The 26037-nt window shown below is 40.3% G+C and overlaps 1 protein-coding gene across 1 annotated transcript in view; it reads left to right on the forward strand.

The window, feature by feature from the left end:
• The first annotated feature begins 16895 nt into the window (after positions 1-16895).
• enpp1 (ectonucleotide pyrophosphatase/phosphodiesterase 1) overlaps positions 16896-26037 on the forward strand; it is a 34045-nt gene continuing 24903 nt past the window's right edge. The window contains exons 1-2 of the mRNA XM_084000733.1: positions 16896-17174; positions 22601-22676. Coding sequence (XP_083856859.1) covers positions 17043-17174; positions 22601-22676 — 208 coding nt within the window. The 5' untranslated portion in view covers positions 16896-17042. The remainder of the gene's footprint in view (positions 17175-22600; positions 22677-26037) is intronic.

Raw genomic sequence — 26037 nt, forward strand, 5'->3', positions numbered from 1 at the left:
GCGCGGGTCTGGAGGACGGGGAGCTCGGCTGGCTCATGGCTGTGCGCTGCTCTGACGGAGCAGAGGAGCTCTCTGATTACTTTATGAGCGGAGGAGCTGTTCATTCAGCACCACCCCTCCCTCCCTCCCTCCCCTCACCCTCCACCTCCCTCCCTCCCACTACAGGAATCCTCCACCTCCATCCATCCCACCCAGTCTTGTTAATGTAGCCTACCTAGCTGTCTGTGTGTCTCAGTTCAACCTCCACAGCAAAAACAAGTGGTGATACTGTAGATTCATGTAAAATTACTGTAAATATAATAAGTAATTTAATAATAAAACTGCACTATTTACAAGAATACAGTAGAGAACTGCATTTGTACGGTATTTATTGTAATATACAGTAATTCTAACAAAGCAAGAAATTGTAAAAACAACAACAGACCGTAAATTCACAGTGAAAAGTCAAAACTTACACTGTGTGTGTGTTTTTTTCTTTTTTTTACTTTGGTAGAGGTGGCAGGAAGTCATGCATAATACTAGCCCCCAGGACATAGGATTATACATGTTGCATAAAGTAATAAACTGTAAAAAGAAAATCCCCAATATTTTATCATTGGATTTTCTACAACACAGAAATGCTAAAAGCATTTGCACGGAAGTCTGTTTTTGCTGTGTCCAACGAGGCATTGAAAGTAACAAGATATGTCTGTAAAGTGGAGTACCAATACATTAATACATACATTAATATTAATCACAGGGTTAGTAAAAGGGCAACAACAGAACTAAACATGACACATACAAGCTGGTCGCCTAATCATACTGTAGCCTACTACGAAAATACAAAATGAACAACAGAAAATGAAGATAAAAACTTGTATTTAATGGGTCCATTAGTGAGTGGCTGAAGAAGTTTGATCAAATGTGTCTAGTGGCTGCAAACTTCAACTTTGTTGGACCCTCAGCCTGTGGGACACACTGCCGCCACATATCAAGTTTTTATCCATCTGTCAGGTGAGCTGAAACATGTCAACAACTTGTGTTCCTACTTACAGCAAAAAAAACTGTATTTTCTACATCGACTCAGGGTGTTTGAACAGATTATGTTTTTGTTTTTCCAGGCTGTTTTGGAGAGCGTCATCAGTTCAGCTAAAATCCGAACCTCTTTGTCTGCATGGTGCAGGCTGCCATGAAGGTCAAAAGCTGATCACCTACGGACCATTTATGAGTTGAGCTGAGTTTGAACTTTTACCTTCAGGAAGACGATGCCGTGTCCCCAGATGTAAGTTAAACCATCTTTATTCTAAACAAAAAAATGTAAGGCCCCAAGGTTTATGCAATACTGTCATGGTGCTTCTACTGTCTGTGCAATATATGTTTTTGGAACTTTCCATTCTGTAACGTGTTCTCGATGGCACTTTGTTGTTGTACTTGTGTCTGTGGAAGCATTAGATTAAATGTATGCAGCACTGCAAGTCCAAGACAAATTTCCCCATGGGGACAATAAAGCGTATCTTATTGTAATGCATTGCATTGCAATTCAAATGTACAAAGAAAGTTCTTATTAAATTTCATGGAACATCTTGTTTTCTCCATTTTAACAACATTAAAAGTATTCTTGATCCATAAAGAATGTCTGGCTCATTAGGCGACAAACATCACAAAGTTGTACATGTTAGAGGAGCAGAGTGAACTGAGCTGAACTCAGTTGTCAGGTGTCAGATCAACATCATTATATTGCTTATAAAGCCTGACTTCAGTGCTGGTGTTGGTGAAAAAATCCATAACGCTCGTTTTTGTTTTTCATCATAATGAATCTCTGCTGCTTTTATTGCTGTTATTTTTAGGTCGCACACCCACAGGTGCAGGGGGGGGAGCTGACAACTGTGCAACAACAACAACAGAGCAGCTGAGCAGTGGAGTGGCTACTCACCTGGACAGGTGAGGTTCAAGAGCACACAAAACACAGAGGCTGATCGGAGCCGACATGAACCAGAGCCGCAGGACACGAGCCTGATCTGAGCTCAGAGCAGGAGAGGAGTGTTTATTTTTGTTTATTTGGTTATTTTTAAATCTGGTCACAGTCTCAGGAGGAGGCTGGTTGGACATTCATGTGAACTTCAGTTATCGGTATACATGTTCACTATCGGCACTATCGCAACGCATTGTTATATAGATTATCATTGGTAAATCAGCTCTCAGAGTTAATGTAATAATAATGCGTTAATGCTAATTCACTTCGTCGCCCCTGTTTTAACATCATGATGCAACAATTCTAATGCACGTTTTGTTATTTTGACCTTTGAACTGACACATACAGTAGTTTAAAATGGTCGCCAGAAGTGAATTAGCTCACAGTTGCTACATGTAGCTAGCAAAACAGTGAGAAGGGACAGGGCTTACATAGTTCTCATTAAGATGAACAAATTATTATATGTACAATTTCGTTTTTAATTAATCTTGATTGATTATAGACACCCATGCGATTTCTCGCAATAAAATATTGTAATCAATTGGTGGCACCAGTAAATAACCAACAATAAGACATCATTATGTTTACCTAAGACTGTAATCCACAAACGATTGATTAACCTACAAAAGCGCCCTCAAAGAATTATGGTAGGAATTTTTTATTGGATTACATTTTAGCGATCCATAGTTTTGTGATTTGATAAGGAAACTATAGGCAACTATTTTAGTTACATAATTAATTGTTCACGTTGGTTTGGTGGTTGGTGTGAGGATTTGGCTCTGTTCAGTCTTTTATGTAATTGTAAACTAAAATATTTGGCAGTATAAAGTATTCCTGGAAACTTAACCATAGTATCACATACTTGGGTGGTTGCTTTTTACTGGATATAATATAAAAATATTTACTTTTTGGAGGATATCCTAAATTCCTGTGGGACCATGTAGACTACAGCAGCCTGGTTCTGGTGACCGCTGAGCTACTTGAGCAGAGCAGCTGGGGGTAAAAAGTCTCAGTCTTCATTCACATTCTCTGCTGTGAGAAGGCTTTTGATATAATATATTTATATATTTACTTATTTCACTTCTTTTATCTGAAAAGAAACTTCTCCATCTATGAGTGATGCTCTCAACATGACTCACCACAACATGTCTAAAGAATCCAGCTGTTACTTTTGGCTCCAAGGAAAACTCCAATGTCCGCTCTTTGACCTTGTAGCTTTTCCCCCAGTACAGCAAAGCAATACGAGAAGCGATTCTTCAAACTGGAGAGAAAATAAACCTCATATGAAAGTTTCCAGCCTTGTTAAAATATTGTTTGTTTACACTGACTCTGGCAGCTCAGCAGCGAGAACAGTGTGAGGAGAGAATCTGAAAAGTGTTTAAGCCAAAGGAGAAACACGATCATTACGATGATGATGTTGATGATGACGATGATGATTTGACGCAAAGAGACAAAATGTCAAGTGAAAGTCTAACTGGGGCCAAATCTGATGACCTCTGGTGTCACCGGTTTCCAGTCAGTGGTTCCCTGATGTGTCGTACGTCAGCAGGAGATGGCGACACTGTCTGGGGAGGACACCGTAAAGAGGTCGAGGCAATCCCGATAAGGTCTCGTTCATTTAATTTAGTTTCTCAGACACGTGCTTTTCATTTTCCATGTTTTTGTTCTTGCGCTGAAACATCAGCAGATCTTTTTCATGGGTGATAAAAAATGCTTTCTCATTTGCAGCGATGAAATTGTACATTTCCATCAGAGTGTGAGCTTGTCAATTCCCCCTTGTGCCATCGCAGATAAACGTATAAAACAACATCTTCACAACCTGAAATGTATCTGTAACCGAATGTCTGTGACAAACGATGACATCTGCGCTGCACCTCGCCGGCTCCATCATCGACCGATAGATCCTGGCCAATCTTAAGTTCCACACCGTGAGCCCAGCCAAAAATAGCTCTGGCTTCAATAACCAGGTCAGTCAAGTCAACCGTGACTGAGCCTGCATAAATCCTACCCTCACAAACTGAAGTGCTGCAGGCATCGGCCCGATCAATACGTCAATTAATCTATAACACTTTGATCAAAATGCGAAAATGTGGCCTTTCAGAAAATGCTCTTTGGAGAAGGTGAAGAATAAAGACATAATGAATAAAGCATCCCTACCCCGTCTCACATCTATAAAGACTTTTCCATTCATGCTGTGTGTTTTTTTTTTTTCTTTGATCACAGCTTATGACAAAAGTTCATCTTTAAATGTGCATCTCTACTCTAGGTCAATCATTAAATCAAATAAAGAGCCATTGTAATAATAGCACATTTGTTAGTAAAGACAAACAGTTAAAGTTACATTTCAAATTTTTTATATTATTGTTAACAGATTCCATGAAATAGATTACTGTAAAATCTGTCAAACCCTTTCCAGCCTCCACTGCTCGTCTGTGGCTCTCAGCCCCGAGCTCTACACTTCCTCCTACTCAAGTATTAAGGCTAAAAAAAGGAGATCATGAATATGAATATATACTTTTATGCATTAGCATTTATTAAGGACTATTTCCAGTGCAGGATTATTTCACATTTTTGTTCCCTTGAGACTGTTTCAGCTGGACAGTGTAGAGCGGATTGTTGATTGAAACAATGTTCAATGTAGACTGTGGCATCACAGACAGTACTTGTTAGTGAGATCAAGTCATTGTTGGTTTGGGTTTTGACTTCATCACTTATCTTCTAATCGTTGATGTTACAATATGCCAACAGCAGTAAAACCCTTACTGACCTGTCGGTGCAACAACCAGAAAGAAGTTGGACTCTCACGACTCTATAGTGTCAGGCAGAAGTTAGATTTGGTTAGATATGAAAAAGAGTGGTGGTCCAACGCTGACTAACGTTGGGTTTTGCTCACGACTGTAGAAAGTTGATATTTTATCTTGTGTGTGAAGATGGTGTTGACAGAAAACATTTGGAAGACGCTGGATTTTGGGAGTTTAATAACGCAACTTAAAACCAACAAAATATTCTCATCAGCACAATTTATGTCACAAGTTGCAACCTACGTTCAGCTGAATACGACGTTGGCCAGCTGTGTGCCTGCAGGGAGGGGATTAATATGAGGAGGAGAATCAAGCCCAGGTGACAAAAAAAAAAGTTTTTAATATAGCGCTTTGTCGCGTGTATTGGTGTTATTTATTCCTCAGGTCGGCTGTGGGTCTCTGTGTGAAACGAGACTATCATCAGTCTCAGCTGTAGAGTCCTGCAGACCTGCGGGGTTTCAGCTGCAGGCCGCTCGGCTCTCTGCGTCTCCTCCACTGCGTAATCACCGATACATCCTCATGAGCCCGAGAAACTTCCTGCAGCCACTGACCCATCAGACCAAATTTTCCAGTGGCAGGTTCTGACCCAAGGCTGTGTGTGAGCAAGGGATCGAGCCTGGACCCTCATTACTTCAATTTTGGAGCGGCAGCCCAAGTCCACACCGAAGTCAGAGCTTTGATGTACTTTAAACCTCGTGGGTGCTCAGAATGGAAACCTCCCTCCCAAAAAAAAACAAGCACACTGCCGCCTGGGCTGAGCTCCCAACTGCCAAAATCAACTGAGAAAATACTGATTAGATGTGTTAGATATTGATTTTTATTATTACTTTATTTATAATCTGCTGCTTTAAAAAAGAGGTCTTAAAACTGAACATTCATTTTTAATGACTCAGCTGTAGAGGGGATCTCCAGAGAGCTCGCTGTAAATGTGCTGCAACGCCGCAAAGTGGCATTTACTAATTGCAAAAGTAAAACCCTTTGCAATATTAACCGGATCTCCACTAAAGCTATTGCGACTTTTATCTAAGACTAAACCAGGAGAGCCCAGCATCCATTGTAGGTGTCACACCGCATTAGCTGCTCGTCTCTAAACTGTGATTTTAGCGGTGATTCATCTCCTCGCACATGAACAGGCCTGTGATACGTGTCCTGTGATACGCAAAGACACTCGCATCATCTCGAGGCGCTCAGGAGAAAGTTAAGAGGGAGCAAGCAGTCGACACAGGCAGGTCACCCCGACCCCGACTGAGCTGCAGGAGGAGGCGTGACCTCCCGGGGAAAGTTAGCAAAGCTCGTCATCGCTTTACTCGACACTCCGCTTCTGGTTTTTGAGACCTGATGAGATCCTTTAAATGCACATGTTAAACATAGACTCAATGTGAAGCATGGAGCATGATTGTGAGACATGTTTCTGCATGATCAATCACTTCAATACCAATGTCTCTGTGCATTTTATGCCTTCATTATACTGTATATCTGATAGTAAACAGGAACCAAAGGAAGAGTGAGATGAAGAACGAGTACAGAACTTATCTGCTGTACAAGAGACAGGGTCATGGTCAACACTCCTAACAATCAGCCATATTAACAGCGTCGCCATCTTTGCTTACGTCATCACTCAGGGTGGGAAGATTCAACGCCGTCACTTAACATTACCGTTAACGTTAGCAGTTGCAGCTAATGCCGGCTAACTTAATTCAAATCAGTTTAACCCAAATGTCGTTTTACTTTGAAATATGGCCCAATGTCCCTTCGGACATTAACGACCTATTCCTTCCTTAAATCTGTATCAACCGGGAAGCGATGAAAGGAAAGCAGTTTATCGGACTCCCGGGGTTTGTACGGCTTGCAGCCAGTTATACGGTTTGTTTACCCACCCCAAGTGATGACGTAAGGAAAGATGGCAACGCTGCGAATATGGTCAATAGTGGAATAAGGTTCCCTGTGAGGTAAACACATCTAACACAAACCTATAGTATATTCAGTGGTATGAGGCCCTGAACTGACTTTCTGTTCAGTTGACTGAAAATTACTGTGATTATTGATTAAATCAAGCATCAGTGCCAATCATTCAGTCAATTACATCAAATTTGTGTTTTGGATTGTAGGTCACACAAAGAATCTGAATCTGAAAATGTCACCATGGTCTCTGGGAGCATTTTTCACTATTTTTGAGCGATTCATTGACTGAACCGTTTATTGATTTATTATTGATGGATGTACAAGGTCGTTAGCCACAGCACTATATATGTAAAACTAAATTCTGACACAGGACAGAAATACGTCCATGTGTATCCAGAAGCTCAGGATTAGAAAGTGATGTAGCCTACAGTAGGGACCAGATTCAGACCTTAATGTTCAAATTAAGCAGCACATGTTTGGTAAATTTAATTACAACTACTAACTACTAATAATAACCATAAACAACTGAGCATGCAAACTATGAAACAGAAAAATGCAAAGGAAACACTGCACCATTTTAGAGGTCAGGAGGTCAAGGAATACCATGGACACAGACATCAGAGACCAGTGGCTAAATTAGATTTTCATCAAAAATGCTCAATTCAGCACTGACTGATCACTGCCAATTTACATTTACCCATCAGTTTTTTAATGCTACAGTAGCAGGTCATGTTGTATCAGGTGGCCTGGCCATACATCTCTCAGAAACCAGACAGCCAATCAGAGGAGAGCACCAGAAGTTTGTGAGAATAGATGTTAAATACCCTTTATGGTTCTTAAAAAAACAAATACATCCGTTTATGGACATTTTCAAGACTCAATACATTTGTAAAAAATCAAATATGGGACCTTTGTGGATAGATTATACTGTAGTTTTATCTGATTCTCTGCTGCAGGATAATGCGCCATCTTCATGAGCGGTTCACTTTTTTCAGTGCTTCGTCGGCCAACTGATAAACTGCAGGTAAAAGAAAATCCATACCTCCTGGAGGAATAATGCACATTTATTTTGAAGCCATCCAGGCAAAAATAACTCAAAACCTCTCTCACCAACACATGGGTTTGTCCACTCTCTCACACACACACACACACACACACACACACACACACACACATGCACACACACACGCATGCACAGTTTGATGTTAACAGCTGCGCGGGTTGGCAGGCCTCAGAGTGTGTAAGCCTGACTAAACATTACTGGAGAGCACATTACATAATGCCATGATATGAGCACATCATTAAGGCGATGCCAGGGAGACAGGAGCAACCCACCACCCCGAACGCCCCCTTCGCCCCACCTCCCGCCCCCAACTCTGCACCCCCGCCCCCTCCCTGCCAGCAAAGCATCCTGGGAGGCGTGCCCTTCAGCTGCCTGCTGTACATCTCATTACATGAGGTTCAACGTGGCCTGCAGCTTCCTGCTGACATTCAATTAAAGTCTTTCTTTAGTTTTCCCATCACTGGCTCCGCCTCCACGACTCTGCCGCTGCTCCCACTGTCATTTCATAATTATTCCAAAACATCCCTCCAATTAGAGGTGAAGCTGCTCATTAGATCCTGCACCTGAGACAGACAGGGAGGTACACCTGTGCTGCTCCACAGGATGAAAGCACTGGCGAAGAAGAAGAGCGGCAAATAGTCTAGGTGACCTCTGACCTGAGGACCTTTGCACATTTTGTTATGGTTGAGTGAAATCTGAAATCATCATGCATGAAATTAACTAATTTCTGAATTGACATTGGATAATTTATAGACTTGTCTAAATATGGATGTCAGATAATAAAGCACCACCAGTACTAATAGGTCTATACCACATAATATATGTAATATGTGTATAAAATGAAGTATTGTTAAAGTTTGTAAATGAGTTGTTTACTGAGCCATAACCACACCACAGATCTCATTTCAACATTTTCATTTCCAGACATTTACTGTATTTTTCAAGTTTTCTTCATTTCTGAATTTTCTGAATCTAAAATGTGGTCAGGATAATATCGATATGTGGCACAGAGACAAGAAATTACTGAGATGTCCAGTGTTTTCCACCACAAATGTAAACAATAACATGTTCAGCCTATCTGACCATTTATCTTTAAATTGAAGATCTCATTATAAGATCACCTTGTAAAATGGACAATATAATAGTAGTAGTAGTAGTAGTATAATAGTTGTTATTTTAGATTTTTGTAATCAATATACTATTAAGTTACAGATTGTCAGTAGTGAAAACAACTCTCACAATCTTCTAAGTCATATCGTCAAAACTACTAGGCTAATTTTGGCCTAAAACCCCCCAAAATATTCAGTTTAAAATCACATTAAATACTATACACAGAGAATATGTTAATACTTGAAAATTTCAGATTATTAAACTGATGATGAAAATAGTTTCTGATTAATATCCTGTCAGCAGCTTCGCCTCCTCTGCAGCTCTGAGGATGTTTTTTTCCCCCTCAGATTTATAAGACCACGTTTCCTGGCCTGTCGTCCCACAGTCTGTCGTCCTCAACAAGTCGTCCCTGCTGCCTACGTTGCCACCATCCACTCTAATGAACTCTGTCACATGTCAGTTGTGTTATTACATAACACTTGTCTCTCTATATGAATATTTCAGCGGCGATTACCCACCCTGTCACCGCCTTTTTCTTCTTATAGATGCACAATAAACACTGACAGCATGACCCTCATTAAACCTTAAGTGAGAAAGGTCATGTATCGACTCTGAGTTATTGATTCAACTCAGAGTGGATCAATATTGGCAAAAAACCAACCAGGGATATATTTTGTAAATTATCAGCAGCAGGAACTCTTCATTGTTGGAAAACAAAACAAAACATGCATAATATGAAAATACTAAAATCAACTTTGCTTGTCATGCAATTAGATATAATTGATCTCCATTCAAATTATAGCAGGTGTGATTATTAAAACAAATCCTAGAACCTAGACGGCCATTGATACTTTTTAATTCTCTGAAATGACTCACAAGAGTGTTTCCTGAACGCACACCAACAGCAGCAAGTCGCGTCGTCATGGTTACCAGAATAAAGACGGCGTATCGATAGACATCGAGGTTGCTTATAACGTCAGTAAACGGACAAAAGCTACTTGGTTAGGTTTAGGAAAAAGATCTAGGTTTCGGTCAAAATAAATCAATTTTTGTTGCCACAGTTAGTCTACTATAATTATGATGTGATTAACTTTGTTTAAAGCAATGTGATATAATAACATGGAAGTTTTACCGGCCCAACTTCCTTCTTCTATGGACTTTGTTGCACTTCTCCCTCTGCTCCTGTCATATTCACAACGGCCACTACATGTCGCCTGGCAACAAAACGTAACCATGAGTCATAATAACCTGTTGCACACATGAACTACGGGCTTATTTCTTAAAGGTGGACAGTCTTGATTATTATTTACCCATTTCACTTTTGATACAATGCAATTAAAAGGCGTTTAAATGCTGTGAGATCCAGTGGTGTGTGCACCCCTGCGGCCCAATTGTTGAAAACCGCGTACTTAAGTGCCCTCTTGGGAGCCAAAACGTGTGCTAAAGTGCCCTCCTGGTTGGCAAAACACACTGAATTGCCCTCTTGGGTAAAGAAAACACATTAAACTCCAAAAGACTATTAGGACCAAGAGATACTATGACACATTACTGTTGCAATGACTTTTATGTTGGGCCCTATTGAGCCAGAACTACTGTATATCTCACAGAGCCAGTTTGGATTATCTGGTACTAACATGGCATCTACTTCATTGAAAATGTGGATGCTGATCCTAACAACAAACTAACCTGAGCAGTCTGTGTACAGTAGTTAGTAATGTGCCATTTGTATAACATAAACATGTCTAAAGTGCCCTCTTCAATGGCACACTACAGTATACTGTGCCCTTTTTTTTCTTTTTGCCCCTGCCCTTCAAAAAATCTGTGCACGCCACTGGTGAGATCCAGAAAGTCTAAGCCTGAGTCTTCACTGTTTCACTGCTATTAATATTTCCTACTGTCAGTAAAGTATTCAAGACTAATAAGGCTACGTTTAATCAAAAGAATAAAAGCACAAAAGAATAGGTAGCAACCCTTTCTTCACCACCTCAGGAAGGAAGTCATCTGAGGTTACAGCGTTTGATCAGCTGGGTCCCTCTGTAATATTGATGGACCCTAATGATTGAGAGAATAAACTCGGGGGTTCTTGCTGCATCGTGACGTCCTGTGGACTGACACATCTGACACATGGTAATGAGACGCTTAACAGCTCCTTAGATTTCCAGCTGCGATTCCTGTGGACTGGACATGAGAGTGTCTGCCTCTCAGGTCATTATCCTTCACTTTGTTTCCTCAGACATTTTTTTTTTTTTTTTTGTCAAGAGGTTATTTCCACTGTTTACTGTTTAGACGAAATGTCAGAGTAAGATGACACAAAACCACCGTCTTTGATGGATGATGCACTTAGGAATGTGTCTTCTACCCAGATGCCGCTGACTCAAATGACACTTTACAAGTGTGTTTGCAAATATTTTCCACTACAGATGTCATTTTTTCCTCTTATATAGATGTGTGATCGTGATCTTGTCAAATTCTCCTCCATAACAACAACAGAAATTCTTGCAAATCTATTGCTCTGAACACACAAGTTGATCACGACATCTGCCTGAATTATGCATCAGTTTATTCAATGGTTTACTGAAGAGAAAGATGGATAATAAACGCTGCTTTAAATGCAGCAGAAACACGACTAGCTAGTTCGTTTTCATCCCTATCATCTGGTTAAAGGAAGTTTATTTCACATTTTATCCGCACACATCCTAAATTCACTCTGGAGCTCAGTGCAAAATGACATGACATTCACTGCAGCGAACCTTTCCTTCTCTTATAACCCTAATGAAATGAATGTCTGTCACACCCCCAAAAAAATATTCACTCATTTTCCAACAACAGAAAAACCTGCTAAAATAAATTTAAAGAAGTGTGTGGTTGGCATTAGCATGAGAAGCAGTCATGAGGGTGGTTTGAAAAAAAAAAGCCTACAGTGCTGATTTGAGAAGAAGACAAAGTGCTGAGGTCGGTTCATTGAGTGCAATATGTCTACACAGAATGTGAGACAAAACAAAACTACAAAATGAATCACAAAACCACACTGACGGAGCATAATCCAAGAATCCCAAAAAGTGGAGACACAATTATATGATTTTTGAAGGTTTAATACAAATGCAAATAAATAATGTCCACTAACAATAAGCAGAGTGATCCTGATCAGTCCTGTGTAACGTTGAGCACATAAAAACAAACTGAACCATATGATTTATAGACATCCTATAATAAACAAATCTAAACGTTGATTCGTCTCTACTCTCCTCGCTGCTCTGTGTTTTGTGGCTGCTCACCCCGACCTCTCTTCTTCCCACAGTCTGCCTGTCAATCATACTGCATGTTCTGTATTTTATGAAGTCGCACATGCACTGGTCATAAGGGACCGCGTGAGTGAGTCACACTTGTTGGCTTGATTGCTGTCTGCTATTGATTGTGCCTCTGTCCTGTTCCCCCTCATGGCACGCAAGTTCAACACATCTCCTTTTTTTTGATGGAAGACTGTTAGAAAAAAAAATAACTGTAGCTATACACTTCTATGGTGGGCTGCAAGAAATCATCTTAGAGTTCAGGAGCCGCAGCTCTGAAGAAGCCGTAGGAAGAAAAAGACGATTGAGGATGACTGGTATAAAGTTTAAAAAAAGAAAAATGAGGATGACTGGTATAAAGTTTAAAAAAAGAAAAATAAAGATAGCATGTTACTCTTGAGCGGGGTTGGCAGGCTTCATGACAAAATATCATCCTGGGCTTTTTTTGGGTAGAGTGTGCAGCTGCAGACACTGACCATGACTCCAAACAACAGATAGGTTTATGTGTGTGGAGACGTTGGCTCACCACTGTCTGTTAGTAGGTGTCTCGCACTGTCACTTTGCACTGGGCCGATGTGGCGTCCTGCTGTTCTCTCTGCACTGGAGAACATTTCCAAAAATATATCCTGTGCACTGACAGAAAACTCTAGTGACACTCACCTCTGAACATTTTTTCAGCTTTTGCAGAGAGAGGGAGGTTCCTCTGTTTGTCTTTGTTATGTATACATGCAGCAAACCTGCAGAAACACACGTTACACATTAAAAATGTATCAGTGTGTGACTCTGAGGGTGCCCTTTATTCTATTCTATTCTATATATTCTTCACCTTACACATTCTAGTAAATGCGATTGTATTCTATTCTATTTCACATATTTTACACATTCTATTCTATTCTCCACATTCTGTTCTATTATATCCCATTCTATTCTATTCTACGTGTTCTATTCTATCCTGCATATTTTACACATTCACATTCTATTCAACATACCAGGGGCGTTGCCTGGACGCCCCGGCAAAATACCTCTCTATTCTATTCTATTCTATTCTATTCTATTCTATTCTATTCTATTCTATTCTGTATCTTCTTTTATATATTCTATTAAATGCGATTGTATTCTATTCTATTTCACATATTTTACACATTCTATTCTATTATATCCCGTTCTATTCTATTCACTCCTGCGTATTTTACACATTCTATTCACATTCTATTCAACATACCAGGGGCGTTGCCTGGTAATGCCCCTGCAAAATACCTATTCTATTCTATTCTATTCTATTCTATTCTATTCTATCCCTAGAATTGAGTCTTCTTGAACATCTGTTGATCTTGCTCTCTGTTTAATCACGCATAAGTGCATAAAGTTACATAAAGTTACATAAAGTTTTTGCTGTATAATATAGAACAAGTCAACTGTAAATGATAATGATAAGAAAGTATACTGAATGTATATTGGATGAACCTGTGGTAAGGCTCTCATGGGCAAAAAAAAGAAAAAAAAAAGAGCAGCATTGACAGCCTCTCCACAGCTTTGTCTCTTTTTTAAGCATCATGCCACCTCAGCATATTCACACAGCATCATTAGCAGGAACCAAGCTCACGAGGCTTCAACACAGAGCTGCAGACTGTGAGCACCAGCAGTCACTCCCTCATCACGCTCCTCAACAGGCTTATGTCAGCTCGAATAAATAAGCTTTTTCAAGACGGGTGGAGGGGGGATGGCGGGTCACTGTGCTGTGTTGCCTATATTACACAGTACAGTGACTGTATCAGATATGTATTCAGAAAATATACAGTGGATATCAAATGATTTATAATAATAAAAAAAACTATAACGCTCCTTTGCCAGAAACATATTTTACTGTCACATGCTGACAGTCCTCATATCAACAACTCAATCAGGGTCCAATCCAGTGAGGATAAATCAACATGTATGTACATAAAGTCAGTGGGTGGGCAGCACTGTTTCATGTTCCAGCTGTGGGTGAGTGTATATCAAAAGCTTTGAAAGGTGCTCAATATTTCAGGACAACTACAACAAAGCAAACAGCAGACCAAAGACACTCAGAGCTTCTGTGACAGGTAGTCAGTGACAGATATGTCTGAGAAGACATGAGGCTTTCAATATAATGTGCAGAGGGCTGTGTCGTGTTGAATGCACAATTCATGGCAGATTTACGACGAGCGCCTACAGTAAATCTCCTGGGATAGATGTGCCCATAACGATCAGCTGATGAATTCTTTAAGCACACCTACAGTACAGTACTGCTGCTCCTCCCTGATGTATTATACATAAGTCACAGCTCACTCGGGGGCTCAAGCCACTCCACTTCACTGTAAGTGTTGCCGGCAGCTTTGACTTGTTCAGGCCGCGGTGTCTAATTGAATTTTATAGCGACACATTCACAGCAGATGCTAAAAAAACTGAAGAATAACTGCGTCACTTGTTGCAGGCACTTGTTGCAGATGATGAAAACACATAATTTTATGTTTGTTATGGTGGATATTATCATTAGTGGACGAATTCTTCCCTACACATTAAATAAATAATGCAAATGCATAAAAAGGAACAACAAAGGAGCCACTAAAAACTGAATTAAACATGCACTATACACTATGAAATACAATATAAATGGAACACCATTCATGCTTTTACAATATTCAACCCCCCATTCAACCCCCTCTATACGGTTTAGATTTGTGCTTAAGCCATAAAATCCTGCTTATGTTAGTATTTCCATTGGATGTTAACACGATGACACTATTTCCACTGAAGTGTTGAAACAAACAGAAGCTGAATAATAAAGTATGTATGATGCAGCCATATACTCTAGGGGTGAAAGAATAATGTGTTTTTCTACTACCACCATTGAAGCACCTTGGAGGAAACTGAAACGGGTGCATACAGAGTTCAAGGTGTTGCTACCGAAAACAGCAGTTTCTAAGGTTGATAAAAACTTTTTTATCTTCTTATATATTGTATTTCAAAGTCACCAATATATTCACATATATACAGTACATATTTGTTTGAAGCTTTATGCAATAAAATACATAGTATTTACTGTAGTGGGAATTCAAATATAAGCAGATCTGAGTTCAGTATTATTGTTAGTGTTGAGCCTCAGGTAGCCCGTGTTGTAAAGTCAAGCCATAGAAACAGGTTCACAGTGTGAGCAGCATCGGCAGCGTCATGGACAACGTGTCGTGAAAAGACAGAGAGAAGCAGGCGGGAACACGAGGGGCAGTAAGTGCTACATGTGTAGGTCAACATTCAAAGGTCATATTGTAATGTCCAGCTGGGTTTGGGGACAGCTGTAGGGAGACACTCTGCTGAGAGACACGCAGTTCACTGAGCAGGACACGCACATGCACACACGGACCCCCTCGTTGCTTAAAATGACAACACAAAATCAGTTTTAGTTTCATACTCAACTGCATGTGGTACACACATGTGCACTGCAGACACGCACACACACACACACACACACACACACACACACACACACACACACACACACACACACTTTTGGACAAAGTTAAACAAGCAGTGAGAACAGTTCACCCTGGGCTGTTTATGAGTGCAAGGCAGAGGTCAAAGGTCAGGAGTTCCAGCCACATGCGATCTCCATTATCACACTGCGGGGGGAGCAGCGAATGTGAAGGAAACCTGGACCTCACAGAGCTGAAATATGGCCGCGTTAAAGCTGCCAGGGACGAGAGGCAGCATTATGTTATATTTATAACACTTCTTTAAGTGACATGGAAATATCTATGCTGCAGGGAAGCGGCCTCAGTGTCACTGTAAAAGTGCAGCAACACCTCCATCTTGTGGATGTTGTTGTAGTAACAGCGGATGATGACAGTAGGTGTGACGAGTCAGTGTGAAATTTTTATAGTGAAGTTTTTATAGTGTTGTCACATTGAGGTTGTTTTGCATAACCGTTGTTTCCAGACTTCATGTATGCAAACACCTGTCGCCAGTGGGGAAAATGTTACAAAGTCCATGTCCTTAGTTTAGATAGCTATTTGTGGTTTAAAATTTTCAACCATTACCATTCAAAACATTAGAGTTTTTAATGCAATACATTTATTTAACAGCTGTTATTAATGGATAAAACCATGATTGTACATATACAAATAAAAACTTGGCTTTATAGATATGATAAACTGTGATAGATTTAAGTGCCCAACAATATGTGGCTTATACTGCAACCTTTTACAACATAATATATTAAACAACTATGTTTTGACACTCCTTGTTAAAAGCAAATTAATAACATGATACTACACCTGACACAGACATCTATTTGTAGGTGACAGACACACACACGTAACGTATGCAGGTGTATAAATTAAATTAAATTAAATTAAATTAAATTAAATTAAATTAAATTAAATTAAATTATTCCTGCAATACCGTAGTCTGACAACTAGATGGCGGCATCGCTCAGTCATTTTACATTTAAAGATTTTCAGCAACAGCTGGTTTGACTTTATGACTCTTTCTTACAGCTGGGAGTTTAATCTGATTAACTTTTCTGATAAATATTTTAAGAGACTAAATATCCAGAGTGGGTTCGTGTGTGTTTAATTAAAACCAAACAAACCACACCTCGTTTCGTGATGTGGCTGCAAAACCTCGGACTCGCTGATGAACAGACTTTCTTGGAAATTGACACTTGAGCCAAAGTGACTTGACTCCGCAGCCTCGTCTCTCAAATCAAGTCTAGGTCGTTTTCGTCGCAACTTTGTGCACGTCAAGAGAAACGAGGCGGTGCTACAACCGGAGCAGAGCCGTCATATCCCAAACCCAGAGCAATTAAACCTCTACAGGGGAGGAGGAGGAAGCCCCGACCGACTCTCACTCAGTCTTGGCTTTGTAAAAACAAGAGGCAGGAGTAAAATCCTTTTTTGTCCAGCAGCAGCATGGAGGCAAGTAAAGGAGAGGAGCGGTCGAATGAACAGGCTGCGGCTTTATTTGGGACCCAAGAGGTGGAGAGTCAAACGACCAACATTGGACAGAGGAGGAAGAGGAGCAAAAGGTTAAAAATCATCGGGGTATGTTTGAACCACCAACACTTACACTTACCTGACTACAGTACCTAACTCCTCTGTTACTCAACAGTGCAAGACCTCATAGTGTCATTTACCTCCATGCTCTTACAATACTGAGACTTTATTTAGTCATCTAAATATATGTTTTATCTTCTGCATCTTTATAAAGCTCTGTACTGTTCCTGTTGGACCTTTAATGTGTCTACAAAGTTCACTTACAGTAGATATTGAGTCATCAGTAATCATTAGAGTGATTACTTAATCTGCAAATATTCTAATTATAGATTATAAAACGGTGAACAAATGTCAAACAGTTACTGGTGCCAGCTTCTCCAGTGAGCAGACTCTCAGCTTTTCTCTGTGACTTCATTTTTGGACTTTTGTCTGAACAGAGACGTTTATAGATGTCACATTACTTATAGTACAGTGTGTCAGACATACAGTAATACAGAGATAACGATTCATTGAATAATCTGAAGGATAGTCAAGACATTCATTAACAGAGCAATCAACAAGACTGAGCGTGACTTGCAGCCTGTGATTGTATCTCACACATCATTACCTCAGATAATTGAAAACCACAGTTAGTATTTTTTTTTTTTTTTTTTTACTGTTGACTGTCAGTGCTGTGGGTCCATGGCTGACACACCGACGAGACCAACAGTGTGAACGTGGAAACTACATGTTTTCACCACAGTGTAAAGTCACAGAGGCCAGGAGCGTCTCTGCAGGTGGAGGTGATCTACATTACAGTCGCTGGTATGAAGAAGCACAGACTGGACCTCAAAGACCACAGTGCTGAAAAAAAGAAAAAGAAAATGTAACTATGACATCCCAGAGCACAGTCTACAAATAGTGTGACCAAAACCCCCAACGTAATGGATTTGGTCTGATGCACGAGCAAGAAAAGGAATGAATATAGCAGCCAGAGACTTGTTATCCCGTTTATCTAATAGTTACTGTGGTTTTTCCAGCTGCTTTCTCTACTGAAATCTGCTGAATGTCTGTATTTTTTTGCCAGTTTAAGGTCAAAAAATAAACCCAGTTACCTTTTAGATTTACTACTCATACATATTTAGCTTCTATTTGGACATTTAAGTGATTATTCCCTTTGTATCTCCCCCCCGGGCGGTGGATTCTTGGCACAAACAGAAACTCTCAGAAAAGAACAGCGGCTTTTATTGTTCACAGTTCCTAGCGGGCATTCAGACCAACCACATATTACGGATGGCTACTAAATCTGGGACACATTTAGGGACTTACATGAAGGCGAAAACCATAATTGAAAGAATTGCAAAGGGAAAACGTGATTATATGTTTCTTAAGAACTTCTTTTATGTCGCTGTGGTCGGGGATTTGTCACAGAAGATGTTTGTTAATTGTGTTTAGCCGAATGCTTTACGAGATACGAGTTGAGTGAGATTGTGTGGCACCGGCCCTCATCTGCCTCATCACTTACTGTAAATGTAAACCGGGCAGATGGAAAGAGAGAGAGAGAGAGAGAGAGAAAACTTTATTGATCCCAATGGGCAATTCAGTTTGCAGTTGCACCTAGCCATGGTGAATAAATACATAAATAAACAAAGGACAATACAATACCACAACCAGCATGACGTGAAAAGAGTCTCAGCAACACATTCGAATTGACATTCAACATTTAAGAGCCAGGGGAAATAAGCCAAGATATTGTGCCCCTACACGCACACACACATACACTTAAGCAAGTAAAAAAAAATAAATAAATAAAAAGGAGAAAAGAACCAAACTAACCTACCTATGCATGACAATCTTATTCAGAAGCCTGATAGAGGATGGGATAAAAGAGTCAGAGTAGCGATTAGAGCATCATCTTGCAGTATACAGTACACACCTTTTAACTATTTACTAGCAAAATGCCAGTTGAAACCACAGGAACCAGTGTTTTTAGTGACTGTCTGCTTTGGCACTGATTAGATGCACATGTGGCAACGTCTAGTCTGCTCCATCCTGTCCCAGATCAGCCTCCACGCATTTCTGCTTGTAGTTATAATCCTGGTGCTTGTACTGTAATTTATACAGACGAAAGACAGAAAACAGAGGTATACTCTTACTCTTACTCGAGCTTTACTCATAAAGTCTCGTGTGAGGAGATGTTTTTATGCCCAGTGTGACTCCCAGCAGTCTGATCAGATCTTTACTGTGTGTAGACAATAGTAACAGAGTGGGTTTTCAGACGGAGACGAGTAGGTTTCCACCAGACAGACTGTTTACTTTCACAGCCCACAACGCCGCTTTCCCAAGAAGCCAGGTCTCTTTCTCTCTCTCACTTCACCTATAGCTGGAGAAAATAAGTGCACATACCACAACACCACACACACGCAGCAGCAGCATATTTTCATACCTGTCTAGGAATCCCAAGTCTTGTGTGTGTGAATCACACTAAATGGATTACTCGTGGCGGATGATTCCCACATTACCCAGTGTGACTGAGACTTAACTACACACCATAGTGCAGCTTTCTGGGAGGGAATAATTAGAAGGTGCGATTGACTACAACATGGGGAAATATATCCAAAGTAGTGACAAGTCAAAGCATCTCATTCGCTATGGTTTAAACAGCCCTCATTAAAATGAGTTTCTGTTTGGATTTATGTTTATTATTTATTTTGAAGTCTTAATTTTGAGTTTAGCGCTGAGGAGGATGTTCTTCATTGAGAAAAAAGACTTTCCCCTATTGAGATAAAGACAGAAAAGATGAGACTTTAATGGATCCGGTGACTTGCTACCATTGTGATAAGAATAAAATCTTATGACCTTTGTGAGGAAATGGGATTGTTCCTGCGGCAGGAAGATAGAACAGAGAGGAAAACAACTCAAGAGTAAGTTCATGTTTGTTTTTAGAGACTCGCTCTTAGATTACTGCTCTCTGTGGTCAATGTTAGTGTCATGTGGCGAGTCTGGTGACAAGTGGTCACCGGATGAAGCGTCACAATATGGATTAGAGGATAAATCGAATCTGTTTCATATAAAGCGTTGACAGGCTGAGGTGTCGCAAGCCGACTAGTCTGTAAAACCACAGAGTATTTGAGAATAACAGGACGTTTAAAATATGGCAACAGACTTTAAATCAAGGTTTCAGCCCGCCTCTCAAACTCTATTATAATTTAACAGCATGATAACCACTGCACGCCTGGTGTGGGTGCAGAGGGGGCTTCACAATAAGCAGCCATGATAGGGAAGATGCTCATATCTAAATAAACCAAGAACTCTGATATACATAGGCAGGACAATATAAAACAATAGATATTCATTTACAGTAAGGTTGTCCTTGTTATAATTAATTGCCAGGCTCGCAAACAGCCATTCGTCGTGCAGATTTAGATGGATGGATGGCTGAAATTAGGTTTTTAGACGACTTAGACCGGATTTTATCATTTTAATTGTTGTGACTGTTCCACCTCAGATGTCTTTGATTTTTGGCCAGTGTTTAAATAAAGTTTAAAGCCACAGTAATCTGTATGTTTCAGCCTTCAAGCTTGAAAGAATATAGATTTGACTTTTGTGGTGATAATCTTCAATATCCACTGATACTGTAACACACTTTTAGCCAAGTCACCCTGCCCTGTTTCCTTGAAAACACCCCTGTAATTACAAAACCGCAGATAACAGGAAAGTACTGTAGGCCTCCATCCTTGATCAACATTTGGACAGTTGGTGATGGTATACGAGTGAAGGTGGAAACGATTAGAGTCAGGTTTAAAGAATAAATAACAGCCCCCGCCCCCCGTTGCTCTGCACTGCACGGCCTTGATCCAGTCTTCAATAAAGATTAAAGTCTCACAAAAAACAATAGGAGCGACTGAGTAGATCAGAGGCTGGATAAATAAACACAATGACAGGACTTGGCTCAGTGAGGCTTTTGTCGAACACAGTAGTAGCGCTCAGAGATAAATGGTGCTGAGTCATAAACCACATAAAGTGTTTGAACTGATTCGTGATATTGTAATGACATCCCAACAGTAACATGGATTTTATTACACAGAGATTAAACATTTCTCATCATTTCATAATGGCAGTTGATGTCAAGAAAGTTAATTCTGACCAGAGCATGAATGTGTGTGCAGCATATTGAGTGAGTCTATCCAGTGAATGTTGAAAATCCCTTACCTGCTTCTGGTGTTAGAGGAAACCTTAGGCGACCAAGAAATCCTACATCCTTTTGGCATCGTAGGTATCTGTACCCAATTTTGATGGCAAAACTCCCAATATTTGTCATGACACTTACCTAAAAATCCTCAATGTGTCGTTAGAGGAAAAGTTAGGAGACTCATCCTCTGGGGAGCATGAATGTACAAACTTAAATCCATTACCATCCATGGAGCCACTGCTGTGAGCACAGATGAAAAGCAGTCTCTGTGAAGTGTAGTCACAGCTCCCGTTCTGTTTGTGCGTATTGATCGAGGGAAGTCTCATTGTTCTGCAGACTTTCCTGTTTTATGGTTTCGCTCAAGGAGCCAGAAGTCTATTGAAGAGTGTTTTTATTGTTACAACGGCATGCTATAACTGACTCTCAAATACAGTATGTTGGGTGTGCCAGAGGTTTAAGCTGTAAATTAACAGACATGTTTCCCACAATATCAACATGTTGAACTTTGATTCTTTTTCTATTTGATCTTCACTTAATATTAAAGTTGAAGCCCCAGTAGTAGGTCGATCATCAATCATCAAGAAATCAGCAATTTCTTACCTCTTGTTGCTTTTACCTTCTACTGATTTATCCTTAGTCACTTTATGTATAAACAGTATTCACTGCTAAAATGTCTCCTCATAAGTATGTATCCATCGACTCGTGCAATGGAAATTTCAGCATTTACAGGCAGGTTTTCCAAAATATACAAAACAATAATGATAAGTAGTCTTACGCACTGCGGGATACAGTGTTTTCTGTCTCAGTGTCCCTCAGTGTCCCTTTTCAATAAATCTGGCTAGGACATTCATCTCCTCCTTGAAAAACCAAATCAACATATCACACTCAGATATCCAAAGCAGGTCAGGATTCTTCGCCTGAACTTTTTCATACAAGGATTTCCTCAGTTCATTGTACAGAGGGCATTGAAACAAAAAGGGAAATTCATCTTCAACAATATCAAGATCACACAAAACAGGGATACTCTTATACCTGCCTACTTCAATCACCAGAGGCAAGGTACCAGATCTTAACTGACCTCTGACCTCTCCCTGAGTTTAATGTTAAATATGGTTCAGTGCAGTAATTTGAAACTCTTTAATTTGAACATAGCTTCTAAGTTTGGGCTTACTCCAGATTTCGTCCTTCCATTGTTTCCTATGGAGATGACATAATTTTTGTTTGACTGTATTTATATTACACTGTGAATTATAACTATATGTATTACTGTATGTGTATTTGCTGACATCTGGTCTCTGTTTAGGGTGCCCTGCTGTGCCTACTGGTGCTCGTCTTGGTTGTTGTGTTGTCTCAGATGTACGAGGGACCGACTGACCCAGGTGGGCATCACTGTTCATCAACCTACACACAGTTCAACTACAGTGTGTTTCAGCCTTGTACATATCAATCACCAGCTGTGTCTATAAGGAGCAGGGCTTGTACAGTTGAGATTCATTTGAAATAGGGTATTGTTTTATATAAAATAAATTATATATTTATAAAGAATGCAGTGCAATTAATATGCCTCAGTGTGTTAGGGAATCAGGCTCTGGCTAAAGGCCTTCATCACATGTCATCTGCATCTTTGTGTCCTTTTTTGCTGCCATCGCTCTATTATTAAGTTACTGATTAAAGATCCAGACGAGGTAATGTTTACATCACTGGTTCCCTCAGCTCAGCTGCTCTGAGGAACAGTGTCAGCGTCCTTGTCAACACGCTGAAGGTATTCGATGACCCACTATTTAAAACACTGCGCCATGACACTGCCAGTAGATGTGTACTTTATTTGTCTATCATATGAATATCAAAATGTCGGATGGTGTGTTTGATGAGTTTGATGAGGGAAACCAAGAAATCCCATTAGCCTCTGTGGCGTAGCTCTGAGCAGCTCGCGACTCGGCTCTAATCACAACATGCACTGACAAATTTGTTCTAAAAATAGCTTGCACCGACAAATAAAGGTAACGAACCTACTGCTACAGTATGACTATAGGGATTATGGCAATGGGCCAATTTGCCAAAATGTTGAACTATCCCTTTAAAGGCTGTACGGTAGCTTTGATTATTGACCTTACAGCACTTAATCCTAGCAGTAGAATGAATAGGTTAAAGGTAACGCATACACTGCACCGGTTGTCAGTGGGATTGAAGAAAAAAACTAACTCTCTGAACTAACTTTTAGGATGATCACCTAAAAACCTACAAACAAACTGTAACTGTGTCACTGCTTTCTGATTTTGTTGTTGTGAGGCTCGGTTTTCACAAACATCCTGTTGACAGAGAATCAAGATACACTGGCAGCAGCGTGTACGGAGAGCCAGACAGAAATAATCATCTCAGGTTACACTGGAGAGAGCGAACTTATTCAGTAAAGGCTGGTGGTGAACAAACAGTCCTGCAAACTGCTACTGTGCTGCGGCTGCTACGGCACAAAACTTCATGCTGTTTGGACTCCCAGGAACTCCACATGTAGTTAATGCAGAGAGAAAGAGCACTGCTGCTGCTCCCTCATAAAAGCTTCAAAGGGGGGGGGGGGGGGGGGTGTTTTAGAAGCTCAAGTTACCAACCGGCTTCTAGAGAAAGAGGTGAGAGTGAAAGTGAGACAGAGATGTGAATGTTAACATCAGGAGGTACACTGCAAAAACTCAAAATCTTACCAAGAATATTTGTCTTATTTCTAGTCAAAACAATCTCATTATACCTAAAATAAGACTCATCACATAAAAAAGTAGCTTGTTTTTAGACATTTTTTACTTATTTCAAGCCTATTTTCACTTGAAATAAGTAGAAAAATCTGATAGTGGAGCAAGTTTTTCTTTCTTGTTACAAGCACAAAAAACTTATTTCAAGTGAAAATTTGTTTGAAACAAGTAAAAATGATCTAAAAACAAGTACATTTTTAGGTGATGAGTCTTGTTTTAAGAAATTAGTTTTGACTAGAAATTAGACATTTTGAAAAGAAGACAAATATTCTTGGAAAGATTTTAAGTTTTTGCAGTGTATGTTTCTCTCAAGTTGGTGCAACAAGTCTTTTCTTCTTTCTTTCTTTCTTTTTTGCAAAACATGTCATAAACACATATTTGAGTTGGACAGGAATGTTCTTCACCCTGGGTTGGCATATCTTCTGCAGCTATAGATTCCTTCTGGTTAGACGTGGGCAGCGGCGTCAGTGTGTGCTTTATTGCAAACCGCCGTGCCAAAACACCCCTCTTCCCTCTTTCCATGTGTGGGCGGTTGTCCCCAGGCCTGGGTGGGGTGCTCTCTCTCTCTTCCTCTGCTGTGGCGTTTCCCCTTTAAGTTATACTCCCTCCCCAGCAAACATGAAAGCCATATGGGAAGAATAAATTGTGAGTTTTTCACTCGGCCAGTCTTGGCGTTACTCACATCTTTGCAGCTCTGGCGGAACTTCTCCTTCTTTCATAACGCAGCCTTGTTGGTGAGCTTTGCTGGAAACAGATTAAAAGAAACAAAAATAACCCAAGGGTTCGACTTCTTCCAGAGGTTGACGGCGTGTAGAATAAAACGCTGAGAGCGGGTTTTCCCGTGGATTACAGACCACAGCAACTTGTCTCCTGAGACGGAGCATCCCCGCGTTCGGTCCAAACCGCAACTGCTGGCCTCGAGAGGCCGCGAGGAGGGGCTTTCTCACCCAGATGCTAAGACTCCCTCTGTCATGAGTCCAGTCAGCAGCAGCAGACTTGACAGATGTGTTGGGATGCAGCAGCCTGAAAGGTGAAAGAGGAGGCCCTGAGCTTCCCGGTTGGAGTTACTGTACCTTGTCCGTGGGAAAGTTGTACTTGATAAATACTTCAAGCTTGTTGTCCTGATTACATCTCTTTAGGGCTGTTCGATCTTGCCCAAAAATAAAATCCAGATTTTCTTCTCTCAAAAACCGATTATCTATCTATCTATCTATCTATCTATTAGGGGTGGGAGAAAAAATCGATTCACATAGATATCGCGATATGTTTTTTTGAAATGTTTTAAATATTGTGCAATGTGTATTTGTTAGCCTCTTTTACATACAGAGAGTACAGGCTTTGAAAAGGGTTTAACTTCACTTTATAATGGAGTATGTTAATTTATAGGCTCCTACAGTATTTGTGTGCAGATAAATGTTAAAAATGCGACTAAAAATCGAGAGAATCGGCAATATCGTAGAATCGCAATTTAAATCGAATCGCCATCCAAAAAATCGTAGAAGAATCGAATCCGGAGAAAAGCATATCGTCCCAGCCCTACTATCTATCTATCTATCTATCTATCTATCTATCTATCTATCTATCTATCTATCTATCTATCTATCTATCTATCTATCTATACTAAAACATGACGTCAACCGACTGCCTTCCACTGATCGGCCAGAGTGTTGTCACTGGAAGAGTTGCAAGTGCGACGTCCGACACGAGAATCAAACCCGCTATTCTTAAAAACACACCGACAGCAGCGACCACTGATCTGTTCCAAGACTGTTGTTATTCTGTCATATGAGTTACTGTAAATGGCCTGCTGTGTGGAAAACCACGCTGTGGTCCGTAATCAAGGTGCAGACGAGTGAGGATCGAAAAAAGAGAGCGAGACGACACGGCATTACGACCCCGTCCCCGCTGAAGAACTCAGCTGTAATGGAAAAAGACCTAAAGTAAAAAATCGATTTTACGATTTCACGTTTTTAACATCGTCAGATCATCCTAACTAAAT

This window comes from Trachurus trachurus (genome assembly GCF_905171665.1).
Source record: "Trachurus trachurus genome assembly, chromosome: 24".
Taxonomy (NCBI): domain Eukaryota; kingdom Metazoa; phylum Chordata; class Actinopteri; order Carangiformes; family Carangidae; genus Trachurus; species Trachurus trachurus.